This window comes from Nothobranchius furzeri, chromosome 6 (genome assembly GCF_043380555.1).
Source record: "Nothobranchius furzeri strain GRZ-AD chromosome 6, NfurGRZ-RIMD1, whole genome shotgun sequence".
NCBI lineage: Eukaryota > Metazoa > Chordata > Actinopteri > Cyprinodontiformes > Nothobranchiidae > Nothobranchius > Nothobranchius furzeri.
The window spans coordinates 51,605,236-51,624,316 of NC_091746.1; the positions used below are offsets into that span (position 1 = coordinate 51,605,236).

At 41.0% G+C, this 19,081-nt stretch overlaps 1 protein-coding gene across 2 annotated transcripts; it reads left to right on the top strand.

Moving 5' to 3' along the window:
* The first annotated feature begins 492 nt into the window (after window positions 1-492).
* anxa4 (annexin A4) lies at window positions 493-17,807 on the top strand. Of its 2 annotated transcripts, XM_054744293.2 has the most exons (14): window positions 493-608; window positions 2,386-2,434; window positions 4,332-4,419; window positions 5,003-5,097; window positions 5,811-5,924; window positions 9,171-9,261; window positions 9,614-9,693; window positions 11,758-11,814; window positions 11,892-11,985; window positions 12,154-12,249; window positions 12,969-13,027; window positions 13,122-13,244; window positions 13,447-13,553; window positions 17,466-17,807. In XM_054744293.2, exons 2-13 carry the CDS (start codon window positions 2,426-2,428, stop codon window positions 13,507-13,509), a joined length of 969 nt encoding a protein of 322 aa, XP_054600268.2. In that variant the 5' UTR covers window positions 493-608; window positions 2,386-2,425; the 3' UTR covers window positions 13,510-13,553; window positions 17,466-17,807. The 2 variants fall into 2 exon arrangements, with proteins under 2 accessions (XP_054600268.2, XP_015796835.3); XM_015941349.3 differs by lacking the exon at window positions 17,466-17,807 and having other exon boundaries at window positions 13,447-13,750.
* The last annotated feature ends 1,274 nt before the right edge of the window (window positions 17,808-19,081 follow it).

Consider the following 19,081-nt stretch of genomic DNA (forward strand, 5'->3'; position numbering starts at 1 on the left):
ATTTTACAGCTTTTTTCAACTGTTTTCTAGCAAGCCCATGTCTATTGAGGTAAACGTGTGCTCATTAATGTTAGAAACCATCACTTATGAATAAGTTTTAGTGTCTGTTGTACTCAAACTTTGCTTTATTCATTTAAAAACCTTGGGAAAAAATAACAGAAAGCATGAATAACTAGTGACTGAAACGCACTAACAATAATATTTCAAATAATAAAAAAATACATGATTCGAGACTTTCTTTATAATAAGTCCCAATAAACACCTCTCATTTTACAGCCGGTATTTTATTATTATTATTATTATTATTATTATTATAAAAACAAAGATGTTTGAATAAACTGCATATAAAATGACAACACGCGTCTTGTCTAGAGGTATTAAGCGCCTCGTGATTTTTATCTTGAGAGGTGCCATAGAATGATATTTTCTTTCTTAGGTAGTTACAGAGTAGACATCGTCCTTTCCGAGCTGTGAGGGTGTTCCATGAATGCATCAGAGCATCCAGGTGGGTGGGGCATCAGCCATTGACGTTAAAAGCTTCAGCGTTTGGGTGCTGCGCCTGTACCTGGCTGTCGGGCTTTTGGCAGACAAAAACATCATTAAAACAGGCAAGTTGTGGTTCGCTTTACTGTTTGTTGTGTTCTATAGTTTATATTTGCCAGAGTAAACCTCAGACAGGCAGTTTTCTTTTTTTAACTGCAGGGCGTGACCGCAAACTATGGCCAGGGCAGGGTGAACTTCGCTCGTGATTCTTGAACTTCTTCCTCCCGCAGTCAAGTTCAACACTTATAAAATTCATATTGAAAATTATACATCAGATTTGTGCTTTTTTAAAGGCGTCCCAACCGCAGTAGTGACTTTATGGTGTTTTTATTGTCATTTTAGTCTAATTTCTTTAAACAGCGTTACTCGGTTTTCTATGAATTGTCCACGTTACAGGATAATCTTGATCTTCTTCCGAGGAACGGGTTAAGTAGGTATGAATGTACAACTTTATTTCCTGTTACGTTAAACTTGAGCTCATTTGCATGATTCATTGTATCCATCGAGGCAATGTGAGAAACGCTGGTAGTAGGTTAACATTTTGTTGTTGTTTCATCAGATTAAGGAGCGTGTTTATGAATCACTTGTTTACATCACAAACTAACAGTCACGGACTTTATCCTGTCTTCAGGGATGTTTTGTTTGTTAAAAGTCATATTTGAGAAAAACGTCCTTTATTTGTATTTAATTTATGAAAATAAATGCAGCTTTATTGCACCACATTTTGCTTCAAATAATGAAATAAAAATCCAGTGAAATCTAAATATATTAAGTCCAGCTAAATGCGTAGAATTAAGTATACGTTAAAAGTTACAAAAAATGTTGAAATATAAATAGGATGTCTTTAACTTATATTTTTAGCTGCCATCCATCCATTGTCTGAACCCGCATGTCCAGGTAGGGTCGCGTGGGGGAGGTGGGGTGGGGTTGGCTCGGTGCCTGGTACCTGGTACCTATCTCCAGCGGTCATTGGGCAATCAGGCAGGGTACACCCTGGACAGAGTGCCAGTCCATCGCATATTTTTAGCTGATTATGCAAATTCATACCTGCTAAGTGATAAAAAATTTAAAAATAAGAAAATTAGAAACAAAACGTAAGCGGGGTATGGGAGATCTCTTATCCTTTGGATGTGCTGAGTTTGTTCAAGCATGGATCATTAATCAGTTTGTAGACGAACCCAGACAGAAATTGATGAATGTCTTATTGATTTACTGAATTAATGAATTCACACAATCTTACCAGGAAAGGGCCCCAGGGATAAGGGATCTCTTCGAGAGAATTAGCTACTTGCACTATAATCTGTTCAGCTTCAGCCTGTTTTGAACAAGAACTCTAGAAGGCCATTTATCATTAGATGTAACTTTATATATTTACATAACCGTATTAAATCATCTGGAGGTTTCTTAGGGGGTTATTACAAACGTTTATAAACACTTATGTAACTCAGTCTGTTGTGCTGAATAAGACAATGAGTTTAGCTAAATAGACTTACTATTTATTGGCTTTGTTAGTGCCCGAGTAGATGACTGCAGGTTAGGAGTGGATCCCCTACATGATTTCCTCAGAGGAGTAATTACAGCTGTGTCCAAACAAACACAAGCATGACAGGATTACCTCCTGGAGCACCTGCGCTGAAGTGGAGCTCACGAGAGCCCCTGAACAAATAAGCATGATGGAAACCCTCTCTGAGATAATGAACCACGTGCAATATTAATCAAAGGTTAAGAGAGCTACTTACGAACCTGACAACAGTTTACTGTCTCGGTGGAACGTTTGTATATACTTTTTTATTATTATATTTTATTATTGAGAGTCTAAGTGTTATTTATTTGTTCTTTTAGGGTTCTCTGCATTTCCTGAGTGGAACATCTCTCTTCTACAATGGCAGCAGTAAGTCACGTCCACAAGCTGCTTCTTCCTGTGTGCACTAAAAAGTCCTATTGCATTAATAACATCTGCATGCTTTTGTGCAAAGGTGGGTGTGCACATTCTCACTTATGATGGATTGATTGAGTCTGAAACTAGTTTATTTCAGCACCAACCCAAAGCGGCATTAAATATTAATCCTAATTTTGAATAAAATCTGAGGAGGGTACCTGAAGTTGTCTGCAGTTAACTGCTTAAAAAATATTAATACTCACTCATAATCACTATGCAAAATCTGATACGTTGTTGTGTGTTCTTGTAGGTGAAGAGGAAGTTGCACAATTCTAAAATTTGGTTGAAATTTATGAAATAGAAACTTCTGATAATGACTCATGAAAAGATCAGTAACTACACTAAGTAGTTATTAGTTAAGCTTTACACATATTATCCTGACAATGAAAGCTATTATAAATATGTCTAAGTTAATCTCTTACATTTTTACTGAAAAGTGCTAAATTGTGTATTTGGGTTCAGTTTTTCATTATATTAATTTAAAGGATACTTTGAATGCACTGGGACTTTAGTTCATTTTAATATTAACACCAAGAAAAAAACCTGTTTTCCTCTTTATGATTTTAATTCATTTGTGAAACAAAAGTGATTTAATGCCATATAAGGCAAGAAAATACTAAATAAAAGAAACTTTTCATTGGCTCAATCAGGAAATGCACGTTGTTGCAACAGCTGAAGTCATACCAAGGTTGTTAGTAGAGAAAAATTACATCGAATTTAAAAAAGTGCACAATGCAAACTTTTAAAATAAGAAGTATACTGGTATTTTATACGTTTACTGGCCAAATAAAAGTTTCCAGATGAAGGCAGATAAGGTGGTGCACCCATCATGCCTAGTGCCTACTGTACAAGCCTGTGGGGGCAGTGTTATGATCTGGGGTTGCTGCAGCTGGTCAGGTCTAGGTTCAGCAACAGGATGTGCTCCAAAAATGATGTCAGCTGACTACCTGAGTATACTGAATGACCAGGTTAATCCATCTTCCCTGATGGCACGGGCATATTCCAAGATGACAATGCCAGGATTCATTGGGCTCAAATAGTGAAAGAGTGGTTCAAGGAGCATGAGACATCGTTTTCACACATGGATTGGCCACCACAGAGTCCAGACCTTAACCCTATTGAGAATCTTTGGGATGTGCTGGAGAAGGCTTGGTGCAGTGGTCAGACTCTACTGTCATCAATGCAAGATCTTGGTGAGATGGCAGAAACTGATCCAAACAATGTCACAGAGAATGTGTGATGTAATCAAAGCTAAAGGTGGTCCAACGAAATATTAGAGTGTGAACTTTTTTTAGTGGCAACTTCTTTTTTTGGCCAGGCAGTGTGTTTATTTTTAATACATTTCCAATAAGTTCTTTACCTGACTCCGTGGGTAAACTGCATTCTACTGAATGGTAAATTAGAGCATTAAGGGGTTAAGCTCTTGTCATGGAGAAATTAAATCTTCTGTTCATTTTGCAATACAATTTCACATCGAGATCATGTGAAGGGCCAGAGAAGTTGGGTTTTATGGCAGCCACAAACATTTTTCTGTTTAGCTACAGTCTCCTGAGAGGTCTGCTTCAAAGAGCAGGAGAAGCGTCTTCATTTACACCCCTGTCTTGTAAGCACAGCCCCAAGATATCACCTCTACCGATAACACTAGGGCCTTCCTTTTGGGGGGATACACGGGGTGTGGGGACTCTGCTGAGGGGGACTCACTCCTGTCTTCTCATTTTGATATCGCAATATTGAAATGAAACTCTTTTGATTGAATCATGGACTGCTTTATTAAGTCTCAGAACTTCCACTACACTCTGGTTTGCCTTATTTCTAGAGAACTGATTGTGAATTTGTCGTTCATGAGCAGATTGGAAACCGCGGTACTGTGACTGAGGCGGCGGGCTTCAACGCCGATACGGATGCAGAGAAACTGAAAGCAGCCATGAAGGGAGCTGGTGAGTGAACCCTACAAACCCCCATCTGCTAAATTTATTCCAGAAGACTATGTTTAGGCTTCTGTGGACAGGAAAATCTAAACTGTTTCCAGAGCAACGTACCAAAGAGTTGCTCAGCTCTTGTGTTGCCATAGCAGCTTTCAGGTTTTCCACTTTCTGATTCCGGCTCTTCATCCCAGATATGAAGGCAGAATTAATCCCGACTTTGCTGATCATGCAGCTGTGAACTGATCTTATTATTGTGTCACGCTGCTCTGAAAAGATGCTGCTGACAATAAGTAAAAAGGACAAACATTCAGCTGATCAGTTTCTCACAGTCAGCAAATTTTCCTGTGAGGAGCGTTGATTTTGTTAAGAGTTTACTAGTCTGATCCAATCCCCCTGACTCCAGTTAGTGGTCTATAGCCAACATATGGTTTCTTTGCCAACAATAACAAACGACGGTGTGTTCGGATTATCTCCACAGCTGCAGGAGGGATTTCTTCTTGTCTGTCTCACACGTTATAGTCACACCCCTGCTTATAAACCAACACCTAAGCTCTTTTTTGTTTAGATTTTTATTGAACGTATGATGTTCCTTCAGGGACGGATGAGGCAGCTATCATCGCCATTCTGGCTCACCGTACTATTGCTCAGAGGCAACGCATCAAAGAGGCCTACAAGCGAACTGTTGGAAAGGTGAGAAGCTTGGATGAATAGTGCTGATAGGCTACAAGCGGTCTTTGTTAGTAAAGATTTGGTTTTTATCTTAAATAAACAGAAAAGAGGCAGGGCAAGTGAGGATATGTCAACCTGACTACAATAAACAAATGAATAACAGCAGTGGATATGTGCTGTTATCAGGCTTAACTCATGTTGGCACTCCAACAAAGTGCAGATAACCAGATAGTCCTAGTTAACTATTGACCAGAAAGCAGAACTAACAGCAGAATGATTATTGGTTAACACCGATGAGAACAGAGAGGACTCTGTGGTCTTGTGGATTAGTAAACTTTTCCTTCCCCAACAAAAACACACAGGAACATTCCCCAAAGTGTGTTCCTCAGTTTCATGGTTAAAACGGATCAATATATTAACTGAAAGGGAAGTGTGGGATTTCTGACATGTTGACCTAATGAGATAATAAATGGCATCCAGTAAATAGTCAATAAACTTATGTGAGGGCTCATTGAGGGAGCTGCCGTTGCAGGCAGAAAGAGTGAGTCATGTTGGTGACTCCCACATGTGGTCAGTCAGGCTTTTCATGAAACCAGAAACCACACCCTCTAGAGGGATCCTGCAGCAGTGAGGGAAATCTGGTGTCTTTTAGACATTTCAGGAAGGTCAGTGTTGGAAGACTTAAATGAGATCTGAGAACGACTGTTTTAATCCCCATGCCCTCTCCTCTGCAGGACCTGGCTGAGGATCTGTCCTCGGAGCTGAGTGGGCACTTCAAGAGTGTGGTCCTAGGTCTGCTGATGTTGGCGCCTGTTTATGACGCCTATGAGCTTAGACATGCAATGAAGGTCAGAGTTGCGTGTTTGCTCAGTATGTTTGTAAAAAACTTTAAGCCTTCCTTGAATGTATAACCACATTTACCTTGTTGTTGTTGCTGAATAAAGGCAGCTTGGGGGTGTCTAGCCCTCAAGAACCCAAACCCTTAGAAAATAGAAACCAGACTGGAAAAAATGCATTGAAATTTAGAAAACAATCAAATAAAGAAGTGAAATAATTTTTGATATATGTACTGACAGGATGTTACTCAGGGTTGTCAAACTTGAATATATGACTCCAAGAAGCAATTTTGCAGGTGCTTGAAATGGGCTGTGGCACCAGTGGACACCACAGGTCCTTAAGAGCTAATGTAGCATAGCAAAAAGTCTGTGCTGTCTGCGACCTGCTTTCCGATGTAATGGTGTGAAGGCCGCGAAGAAGCGGTTCAGTCTGTGAAAAGCTGTTTTAACACGTCAGAAGTTTATACACTCCACCTTAAAGGAGCATTTCCCAATCCACGCTGTGTCAGCAATATATAAACACTGGTCACGGTAATGCTAACCGCAGAACAACTCTAGCCTGAGCTACAGCTATTGCTAGCCCAAACTACTGCCATGGTGAAACACTCACTTCCTTGTCTGTGCACACTAGAGCTCTGACTGGGATAATTTCTTTTAATACTGCTCCAGCTGAAAATCTAACTACATATCAGTCCACTCCCACTGTCTCTCTCTTTCCCTATAACTAGGGGTGGACCGATATATCGGTCAGCCAATATTTACTATTTCTTATGTTGGCATTGGCCATTATAACTTCTTAGTGAAGCCAATTTAAAGTCAGGCACATCCCCAGGCAGCCCGGTGCTGCTGCAGAATTTAATTTCAATATATGTTTAAGTTCCTGAATTACATCTGCTTAATAAATGCTCAAAAAGTCATTCTCAAGTATAGTCTACCGGTACTGCTGCACAAAGCATACAACCATCACCGGTTCCCAGAGTTCAACCCTTTCTACTGAAGTGCTGATGAGCAGGCTCCCCCGCCCAACGCTGAGCAAAGCATCCCACCACCCCAGACCCCAACCAGACGGCCAGCTCCCCCTCCTAGCCTCCAGCCCCAGGAAGCCAAGCGACAACAGAGGTGTGCTAAGACCCCTAGTCTTCCTCCGCCTGCTCCAATACAGTGTTGATGCGTGTTGATGAGGTGTATTCCATGGCTGTGGGGGGGAGTGCAGTGCAGGCATCATCATGCCTACGTCAGCTGATGCCACCACTCAACCCCACTTGCCCCCACAGCCCTCCGTGTCTAAGTGCAGTTTAAAATTGGAAGTGGGCACCGGCACTCGGGATGAGGCTCAAAGATCCCCTTGCCAAATGCCGTTGAGTGTGCTCACTCCCAAGGCCCTAAGCGTGTGTTTGCGTGGAATATCGTTGGTGGAAGTGTTTAAGGTGCAAATAAAATTGGGGGGCAGGCTGCCGCGGAAATGGGATCCATACCCCCACTCCCTGACTTGTCCACCCCCCAAGGTCCTATGTGCATGTTTGTGTGATGATGTGAGGGAGCAGCAGGAGAAAAATGTATGGGGATGGGGAGGAATGGATGGTTGGCCTAAACCCTCCAGGGAGATGTCTAATTTTAACACTGAGCAGTGCACAAAATTAAGATTTAACAGCTGGTTAAACTCAGAGTTCAAAAACTGATTCATTTTCTGAAGTTTTGTGAATCAATTGATGTTATTAGTGTCTTTTAAGCATGAAAATTGGGTGGAAAACGTCTAGATTTCCACTGTGAAAATCGGCCCAAAATATGTGCAGCACAAATCGGCAGAGGTGTGGACTCCACTCACATGACTTGGACTCGAGTCAGACTTGAGTCATTATTTTAATGACTTCTGACTTGACTTGACAAAATCTATAAAGACTTACGACTTGACTTGGACTTGAACGCCAATGACTTGCGACTTGAATCAAATTGCATCTGTTGACTTGATGATGACTTGAGCATATTTGATATTTTAGCACAAAAGTGACACGACATGGACAAAAATCATGAATTGTTCTTCGTTCTGGGTCTGATTTTGTACTGCTAAATGCAGCAGCACTTTGTTTATAATCAGTTTCAGTTGAACTTTCTGCTTGTTTGAGCAAATAAATGAAGCTTTAAGAAGCTTTATTTCTGGAATTTATTTATTATCATTGTCATTAATTTGAAGTTGGACAGATGACTTGAATACGACTTCAAAATTCAAAGTTAAGGACTTGAACTTGACTTGGACTTCCAGACTTGGACTTGGATGTCTTTGACTTGGACTTGACTCGAGACTTGACTGGACAGACTTGTGACTTACTTGTGACTTGCAAAGCAGTGACTATGTCACACCTCTGCAAATCGACCATCAGCTGACCACGACCTTTACCTTTTGATATCAGCAATAGAAAAACCAATGTCGGTCGACCTCTAATCTGCACCAATACCACCCACTCCCGCCTCTCTCCTTACATGAGTCAACAAAAAAAGTTCATTTGAAATGACCCAAAGGACTTGAAGCCCAGACCCGGCCCACCCATCATCACACGCAACACTCGGTCTGACTCGGGGGCGAAAGAAAAACTGCTGATCCCTTGTGCGCCTCAGCAGTCTGGTATCTCGTGCTCAAATACAGACTCTTTAAAATTTAAAGTCAACCAATCAGTCATGTTGCAAAATAACATTAGATGACACCTGGCAGGTCTGAAGGTCAGCCTGAGGAACCACAGTGCAGGTCTGAGAAAGTTCGAGGTGGGCTGTAGAAGGTTTGACCTGTTGTTCGGGAGGTTTCACCTGATTGTTGGTGGCTCAGAGCTGTTTGAACTTAATAAAACAAAGAAAAAAAGGTCCAGTTTTTTACTATAAAAACATCACTCCGTGTATGCTAGCAGTCAAAATTATTAAACGGTCACGCAGATGCATTATGTTAGGAATTATGGCAAAGAAGGGGCCAACAACTGGTCGTAAACGTAAAACTGAACCTTCAGGAACCAGCGTTGTGCGTTCCTGTATTGGGAGAAGGCCTCAGGAACAAGGGTGGACCTTTGAATTGAGTATTTTCAAAAGCATCTCCTATTCCTACTTTAAAGTACACCTTAGAGACATGTGAAAGCATCAGATTTTTTAGCAGAGTGAGCGTGACGGTGTGGCATCAGATCAGAGAGAGTAATAAAAACACTAACTACCCCCAGCCTTATCGTTTCACACACATTGTGTTTTTCACTGGGGTTATTTCTGCTGATGTTTACACAGGGAGCTGGAACTGAAGAAGCCTGCCTCATCGACATTTTGGCTTCCAGATCCAACGCAGAAATAAACGCCATCAATGCGGTGTACAAGACAGGTAACTGTGGCTTCTATTGGAAGAGCTTCTGTCGTCGGGTTACTGAATGTCTCTGTCTGCTGCTGCCTATGGTCTGTGTATGACACACGATATTGTGTATCAGTGACTAAAGCCCCATTATCAGAAAGCAGTGGATGTTGTAAATTATTCATAAAAGGAGTTGCAGCTTTTTTTCTTACAGGTCAATGTTTACTTTTTAATGTGTGTTGCTTATGAATCAGTAAATATCACATAGTATGGTTAGGGTTAGAGATGACATTGTACGTAGCTTTGTGCTAAAGTTTAGAGATATTCATCAAGAATCTTTAAAACCTGAATTGTTTCATTTTATTTTTCTGTTCTATCTTTGCAGAATATGGGAAGACCCTGGAGGATGACATTTGTGGTGACACGTCTGGAATGTTTAAGAGAGTTTTGGTCTCTTTAATAACGGTAATACAAATATCAACACAAATTAGATCTCCCAGATTTTGCTAGTTTTTCTTTCACTCACCTGGTTTTCAAAGATTGATCACATTTAGGTTAATCTTCTTTACATTCTGAAATAAAGTCACATATGTGCAGTTTATAGAATTCAGATTAGGCTCCAAAACAAAAAAAATTGGCATATAAAGTGAATGTTATTTTATTTTGAAACCATGCTTTTATTTTATTATCAACGTTCCTACCCTCATCTGTGGTCACAAGCTAGGTAGTGACCAAAAGAACGAGATCGTGGATACAAGCGACCAAAATGAGTTTTCTCCACGGGGTGTCTGGGCTCTCCCGTAGAGATAGACTCTCCTCTGTCTGTTCTACATCAAGGATGAGTCTGGAAACTCGGAGGCAGAGAACACCATGAGGGGCGGGACTAGCCAGCTCAAAAATAACAAATCAGAAAAAAGGCGGACGACTGTAGTTTTTTAGCTGATGGCGTCTGGCGACGGCGCAAACATCTTTCTTTAGAAGAAAGGCTTTTAGAGTTTCTTCTTGTTGTGGACATGTCCAAATCATTTAGAACAGAGGAAAGGGCTGAAGTGAACCCTGCTTCAGACGCCGTCTTCGTTGTTCATGAGAAACCTAGCATGGCGGTGTCCGACTGGCTCAGCTAGAATTCCCAGGGGGTGGGGTTATTTTAATGGGAGTGTTACCAGGCCCTTTGCTTCCCATAAGGGAGCATTGGCATGGCTGGCTGGGCTAGCATTTAACACAAATTTAGCACAAACACAAGGGTGCACCAGCGAAGTGTGAGGCATTATTATCAGTTATGAGAAGCACACACTCCTACACATGCACAAGCACACACCCAGTGGTGCAGCCTCCAGCAATATTTCTTCTTCCCTAAATAGTTTGCTTTCCAAATATTGTCATCGATACTTGCCTAAACGGCCCATATCCTTTAAAGATTTCTGTCTTTTATTTGTGTCTGATGCGTTTCGCTGCTGTGGAGCAGAGCGCATCACCCGTTTTGTCCTCCGGTGACTTCACCGCACCGGTGCAGCCGGTGCACACTCCGCTATTTTTGCGGTTGGTAGATCATGTTGAACTGCAGTCAAAGGTAACTCATGAGGTGAAAAATATGAAGCCAGGTAGCAGTTTTTCTTTAGGATTGTGAGGAGATGCAGGAAGATAACAGACAGGACAGAAAAATAGTCAAATAAAAACAAGTTCGTTTTTCTACCTAGTGGTTGCAACAAACGGACACCATTGAAAATAATCAGAAGTGAGTAACAGAAAATGACATTTCTCTTTCAATGTTTAGAGCAGCAGGAACTCTGAGAGTTTGTGGCCGCTGGGGGGGTGGGGGGCTGACAGTAAAGTTGCAAAAACTACCGTTGTTGAAAGAAAAGTGTGTTAACTTTGTGTTCCGGCATCTGTTTGCCTTTAGTGAACTTTAGTTTGACATCACTATTTGCGTTCCGGGAACGTTTCATTTACAAATTAAGCACTGTATGTAATGTTTGCTAAAGCATCATATATGACTGCATAAAATACTTTTACATGTTCAGGTGAAACTGGAAAAATTTGAAAAAGGTGCAAACGCCCATTTATTTCAGTAATTAGCTCAGACTGAGAGACCATCTAAAGGCTTAGGAACCCTTTGCAGGTGTTCTGGATTCATTAGCTGACAGTGCTAAAGTGCGACACTTTGAGTCTAGATTATTGAACCTTTTCATAATATTCTAATTGTCTGAGATTTTGAATGTGGTGTTTTCATAAACTGTAAGCCACAATCATCACAATTATAACAAATAAAGGGTTTGAAATATCTGTCTTTGCATGTAATCAGTCTGTCTCATATATTAGTTTCACCTTTTAAGTTGAATTACTGAAAAAAAATTAACTTTTGTATCATGTTCTAATTTAGCCGTTTTAACATGGTAAAACTTCCTGTTCGTCTGAACAAAAATGTCTTCAAACTCAGCAGTTAGTCTTTGCTTCTTCTAGTTGTTCTAATCTGTAATCTGTCTGGGGATGCTTTACCTGCTTCCTCTAAACCCGTTTTCTGGTTTGCAGGCTGGACGAGACGAGAGCAACAACGTGAATGAGGCCCAGGCAGTCCAAGACGCCAAGGTAGCACATCCTCCGTGCATCAAAGTACAACTGAGTTTTTTTAATTAATGCCATAACTTCATTTCTTGCGATTGTAGGAAATCTATGAGGCTGGAGAGGCTCGATGGGGCACAGATGAGACGAAATTTCTGACGATTTTGTGCGTTAGGAACCGAAGCCATCTGCTCAGAGGTAAAAAGGAAGCTCTGAGACACCAGGAGTGGCTTTACTGACCCCATGTGGCTATAATATGAACAAACACTCATATTCTCAAAGTTATCATTACAAAAGCTCACCATAACCTGTTTATATTCTAATGCTCTTTACTGCCATTTATTATTTTATTGTTTCTTCCTTCAGTGTTTGATGAATATAAGAAGATTTCTGGTAAAGACATCGAGGAAAGCATCAAGAGGGAGATGTCCGGCTCCCTGGAAGACATCTTTCTGGCCATAGGTCTGTCTCTTCCATCATGTCCATCTCCAGGCTGGAATTTCAGTCAGAATCATTTATTACAGCCCAACTTAATGTGCAAGTTCAGCACTTTTTTTATGTTACGGGATGACAAAGGTTAAAGCCAACCTTGTTTCTTTACATTTTTCCAACTCTGAATCAAAAACAGATGCAGTGATACAGAGAGCAAAAGTTTGAGACGATGTGTTTAGTTTCAGCTGATAAAAACGTGTAAACTTAAACTACATCACACCATTTCTAAGATTTGAATAAAATGTCTCAAGGCTGTTTAACTCCAGACCATGTGAGGTTGTAGACTCCCTGCAGATATTTGAAGATGCTTGCGAACCCCTGCTATTGTCAGAAATGTTAAAATGCTCTTCCTCTTTTACATTTCCACTATAGAGGACCATTATACTTTTTTTTGTCTTTCAAAGTTTGATTAATTTCTGTGTGAGATGTTGAAACTCTGACAAGATTTAAACCTTTGGTCTGTTTCAACATCTATGCTGTAAAACACATCGTTTGTCTCTCCCTCGTCTTTCATCTGCTTAAAGGTGACATCATATTTAAAATGTGCACATCATTCCCTTAAAACAAACATTTTCTTGTCTTTAAAATAGTTTTTGTTTAGTTTTTTTTTTCTCAGTTTATATTTCCCTTAGATATTCTTTACTTGCCTTTGTTTTATTTTCATCTTCACACATTTTCCTTCTTTGCAGTGAAATGTATGAAGAGCAAGCCTGCCTTCTTTGCTGAGAGATTATACAAATCTATGAAGGTAAGCAGTCCGTGCTGTAATTCATGGCTAATTGTGTCTAAGTGTGAGGAGTTTATGCCATCGTGTTTTTATGTTGATTCCTGTTTCTCTTCAGGGTCTGGGCACCACAGACACCGTCCTCATCAGAATAATGGTGGCCAGGGCTGAAATTGACATGTTGGACATAAAGGCTCAGTTCCTGAAGATGTACGGAAAGACTCTGTACTCCTTCATCAAGGTGAGGGTGGCACTCGGCAGAAGCTGTCAGCTGGGATCTAACGATGATGACTGTGATTTTACATTTCTAGGATGGCTAGATCATTAGTTCCAGCCTCTCCCAGATCATACCTTATTGTCTTTGATTTGTATTAAATAAAAGTTAACTATAGCTCTTATTAGTGGTTCTTAAATGGCTCACTGATCTTTTTGTCTCCTTTCAGGGAGACACTTCTGGTGATTACCGTAAAATCCTGCTGGAGCTGTGTGGAAGTGAACAGAAATAACATCAGAGCATTCACAAATGTCTCGGTCCTAAAATCTACACAATGCAGGTTTTTTTTCTGTGTCTTTCTGATTTTACAAATGAACACGGTGCCTTGTTTTACTACAGTTTTATTACCGATTAAACCAAAGACAAGTGAGTCTGTTTTTGTAACAATGCTTATCTTTTAGAGGTAAATGGGATTCTCGCATTCTGAATGGATAAAGGATGAATGGTAACGAATAAAATAAATCCCCATCCCATTGTGTTTAAGGTATTTGTGTGTGTGTGCATGTGTGTAGTTTAGCTACATGTGTATTGAACCATGCACTGCAGCAGCAGCAGCAGCAACAGAGTTGTTTTCAGCCCAGAACTTGAAGCCTGGATAAACAGGCTGGAGAAGTTTGGTGTAAAACGTTCGGATGTGACTCGGTCACCGTGACTTTGCAGTACAAGGAGGCTGCAGGCCAGTTCAGATACAATCCCAGTTACACAAACTAGCTTCACCATAGACAATCCCAGTTGCACAAACTAGCTTCACCATAGAAAACTGAACTTGGTTCCCACTTGTTCTTTGCTGGCTCAGCAGTTATTTTCTTCTTTTTCCTGTAAGCCTCTGTGGTGAACAACAACAGCAGCATCTGCATCTTTGTAGGAGGCCAGCTCCACCTCCGCTAATGGTGCTCAGTCAGCATCTTCTCACAGAGCCTGAGGAAAATCAAATGTCCCGGAGCGAGCAGCAGAGGCATGAGTCGCCCGTTCATTTCCCTCAGAGTGAGTTGTGTGTGTAGAGTCTGGGTCTATATGGTCAGCCTGCAGGCATCTAATGAAAATGAAGGAAAAAAGTCTGATTATAATCAGTTCAACATTCTCAGGACTGGGTCAGACCAGATGTCCTGTTGGGTTCAGAGGAATCTACTTTTTTAGATACAGGAGTTGATTGTCTAATTAAGCAAACTTTATTTTTCAAATAACTATTATTATGGTCTTAGAAATAATTGGCTTCTTTACTGAAAACATTTTACTCATGGGGTAAACGTGTGTGTGGTAACTCCATCACACTTCTGCAGCTGCAAGGGCTACTTTGTTATCCACCAATCAGTGAAACTTCCTGTGAATGGAATTCAGCCGTGTTAACACACCTGCTTTCCTACGCTTGCACGGCAGAATTTCTGCTGTGAAAAAAGACCATAAAATAAAAGTATTTAATTTTTGTGATAATCTTATTTTCAGGATATTTTAGAACTTTCCATCAAGTCAAAATTTGTAAACGTAAATGAAACGTCCTTCCGTATTCTGCCGGTGGTTTTAGAAATTATGTAACAAAAACAAGTTTCAAAAGTCCCTGTTTGTGATGTCACAAAGGAGGAAATTAGAATAGAACCACCTCTAGTGTGAGAGAGAGTACTGCAACTGGGGAGCAGCAGCTTCACTTGCTCCTTATAAGTTTCGGAGTTTCTCAGCTTATTACAGTCAGAGAAGAGTGGGCGTGTCCAGGACCCACTATAGGGTGTCTGGGGGGTGGGGGTACTATTTTAGGTTTTGTGTGAAAGTAAGTCTAGGACACAAATTCGCTTCACAAAAGTGATGTCACCAAACCAGACATGGAGAAAGCTGAGGGAAAATGGCTTAGTTCAGCCAACTTCTCACAGGAGGAAATAACCACCATTAATCTTGCTTGGTAAGTAGCAGCTATGCTAGGGGAGAGGAGATTATGTGGTGATGTTACATATGCGATGTGACATTGTAGAGATGCTAATTACGAACATTTACAAGCGGATATATCTCAATGTACATGACTGGCGTGGTCGAAACCCACATTAATTTTTATTTAAATTGCAGTACAACATATGTGTGATCTGGGGCCTAAGGAAAAGCGGATTAGAAAATAGCTCCTTTAGCCCCGTTGACTTCAATTCAAATTAAATTCAAATTCAAAGATGCTTTATTAATCCCAGAGGGAAATTAAAGTTTCAGTACACACAATTCTGAGATCAGACATGCATACATACATAGATACGGCAAGAATTGGTGACTGTGGTCATTTGCAACCCGAGTCGCGCTACCATAATAGAGATCAGAGGGGTTTATACTTGAGGATTGAGTCAGGTGAAGGAAAAAAAGGCCCTTCAGAGTTACCCTCCACAGGGAGAGCAGCTTTGCCATGCAAAAAACACCTCAGACAGAAATGGAACAGACTTCAGACATTACACAACATAAGTGTCCACTAGGTGGGGAGTTAGGGTAGAGGACTTTCCAAACATCAGTGCATGCAGCCACGATAAGCAGCGCCCGTCACCTCCATCTGGACGGGGGGGGGGGGGGGGGGGGGGTCATTGGGTTTACAGAGCGCAGTGACTCCTGGAACGATTCAGCGGCCTTCACCAGTCGCAGTCCCGCCCAGGCTGGGATAGGGAGACAGAGTTGGCATGGCGACGGCAGCACCTCCGACCTTGACTTACAATCATTTTTACGTTTTTCCAGGGACCCATGAGCCACCTGGAAAGGGAGGGGACTTAGGCTCCCTATAAACATCTATGACAGTTTACAGTCAGGTTTTTGTAGAGCCTATTCCACTGAAACAGTTCTTCTTACGGTCTCTAATGACCTGCTGACTCACAATGATGCTGGGGACTGTTCTGTTCTGGTCCTGCTGGACTTGACTGCAGCCTTTGACACCGTTGACCATCACCTGCTACTGGGGAGGCTGAGAGACTGGGTAGGCCTATCAGGATCTGCTCTGGAGTGGTTCTCCTCTTATCTTTCTGAGCGCTCCTTTTCTGTGGCCGTCTCCAAGTTTAGGTCCTCCACCACCTTCAAAGGAATCTCCTACCATCTTTATGAGGATGACATCCAACTGTAAATTTCCTTTAAGCCCCATGAGATGTCTAAGCTGCAGCTGTTACACTCCTGCTTAGACTCTATTAAAACCTGAATGGCTGGGAACTTTCTACAGCTGAATGAGGACCTGTATTGGAATGTTTATTATGTGAAGTGCCTTGAGACAACGCTTGTCGTGATTTGGTGCTATATACCGGTAAATAAACTTGAATTGAATTGAATTCAATTGATAAGACTGAGATCCTCATCTGTGCCCCAGACAAGCTAGTTTCCAAAGTCAGAGACTCTTGGTCAGCTTGCTTCTCACACCAAAACCCCTGTCAGGAATCTTGGCGTGAACTTTGACCCAGCTCTCACCCTGGATTCTCATGTCAGTTCTCTTGTTCGCTCTTCCTTCTTCCATCTCAGGAACATTGCTAAGCTGAGTCCCATTCTGTCCCGCTCTGAACTTGAGGCAGTTATCCACACCTTCATCTCCTTATCCTTAGACTACTGTAACTCTCTTTTCACGTGTCTGAGCAGAACCTCCCTGAACTGTCTACAGGTCGTTCAGAATGCCTGTGCTCAGCTTCTGACCAAGTCCTCCAAACACACCCACATCACCCCGCTTCTCCTCCAGCTTCAAGGGCTGCCAGTCAACCTCAGGGTTAATGTCAGTATCCTGGTTGTGGTGTTTAGGGCTTTACATGGACAAGAACCATCATACATTGGTGATCTTCTCAGTCCCTACACCTCCAGCAGGTCCCTGAGGTCCAGTGACCTTTTACCTGACCTTCATCATCATCCTCTCCTTATTCTGTTCCTTTTACCTATTTCGCCTTTCCCAGGATCCACTGATATCCCTCTTTCCCTTTACTTATATTTTAATGCCAAATTTTAAATGTATTCTTATTTTAATGATAGTTTTTGAAACAATTTTTAAAAATCCTTTATTTTATTTTATTTTATTTTTTTGGTTTTTGTGAAGCACCTCATGATTTTTATCTTGAGAGTTGCTATATAACCTTTCTTTCTTTCTTTCTTTCTTTCTTTCTTTCTTTCTTTCTTTCTTTCTTTCTTTCTTTCTTTCTTTCTTTCTTTCTTTCTTTCTTTCTTTCTTTCTTTCTTTCTTTCTTTCTTTCTTTCTTTAACTGACAGATCCCTGGAAAGGATCATTCTGGAAGGTACTGAAAATGTCAACTTTAAACTGCTAAACTCCCATCAAGTGAGACCCCTGAGAAGAACCACAGACCTTCAGTTGATGGGATGACATCTTCAGCATCATTCAATTCCTCTGAATCTAGATAGTCCTCTCAGGATTTGATAATGTCGACTTCTTTCTATATGTTTCTTTCAATGCTTAAGTTTCTCTGTTCCAAATGGAGACACATCTCTTACCTCTTCACCAGCTGTGATGAAAGGTAGCTTTAGTGAAATATATTGTTGGAATGCTGTGGTAGTTTGTGCACAGATTATTAAAACTGCTTAACCTTTCACAAATCTGTGGGAAGAAATTGTTCTCTTCAATAAGATTGTTGCATCTCACGTTAAGTTCATGAAATTCCTCCAGAATATCTCGATCTTACAAGTCCAGGGCTGATCCCAGTCATCACCTCTGCTGCTGACGGATCCAAATTTGTCCGTAGCTTCATCCATGCATCAAAAGAACAGCGTGATCTTTGTTTTCTCCCAGTAGTTTTGGAAGTGACGCAAGTTTCTTCACTTCATCTTCAAATGCTACCGTTTTTGCGTCGTCGCTGAGGTTGACGTGACCTTCCACGCTGAGTGAGGGAATCTTTTTCATCACATTTGAATTTAGCCTTTAATCTTTTAAATGCCACGAGCGTCAAAGTTCTTGCTGTCAATCTCAAAGAAAAATCGCACCATAAAGGATGCAGACATGTGTAGCCAAACTTTCCACTACATAATAATAATAATAATAATAATAATAATAACAATGCATTGAACTTATACAGCGCTTTTTTAGGACACTCAATCATATATTTCCTGAGTGCTTTTCGTTTCACGATGAGTCATCATTAGCTCTTAGAAGGCAGTGGTGGCTTTGTACTAAAACGTCACTCTTCCTTGATTCTTTCATTGCTTCTTATCATTTAAGTACTTTGCAGTTCCTGAAACTTCAATCAGACACTGAACTGGCCTTCAGAGAGGTGTTAACATCCTGCAGAGAGGACGTTTTGTCAGTGATGTCAGATTAGTTCATTTGAAAGCCACTGCCATGCTGAGTCACCTCGTTCGTCATCACTATCTCCCAAAGTGTGACATCTAAAAGACAAAAATCCTTTATGTAAATGAACAGACCTTCAACTTCTGTAGTAAGAAAAACTGACATTAGGAACGTGTTATGGGTGGCTAAAAACCGAGGAGTGGTTTTGGAATTTATCATGTTTAATTGAAGGTATATTTAAAGGTCAACTTGACCCATATTTTGCATACATTTGTAGTCTTTAGGAGGAATTAATGCCTTGGAAGTCGTTCTCTGGGGTAAACAAAGCTCCGGTGCACCAGTTTGAGGATGTAGAATTCAGCTGAAGGAGAAAGTAGCTTCAGACGTCAGGATTTGGAGTCTTATTTCCTGATATATGGACATCTCACCTCTCATTGGCTAACAGAAACGTGACTCTACCACTGACGTTGATGTTTTATCTCCGCAAATAACAAACCTGAAAGAGTTTTGCTGTGTGGTGAAGTTGCTAATGCTAATGGTTAGTTTCTACTAATAAAGACGCTGTTTCCTGGATGTTAAACCAACA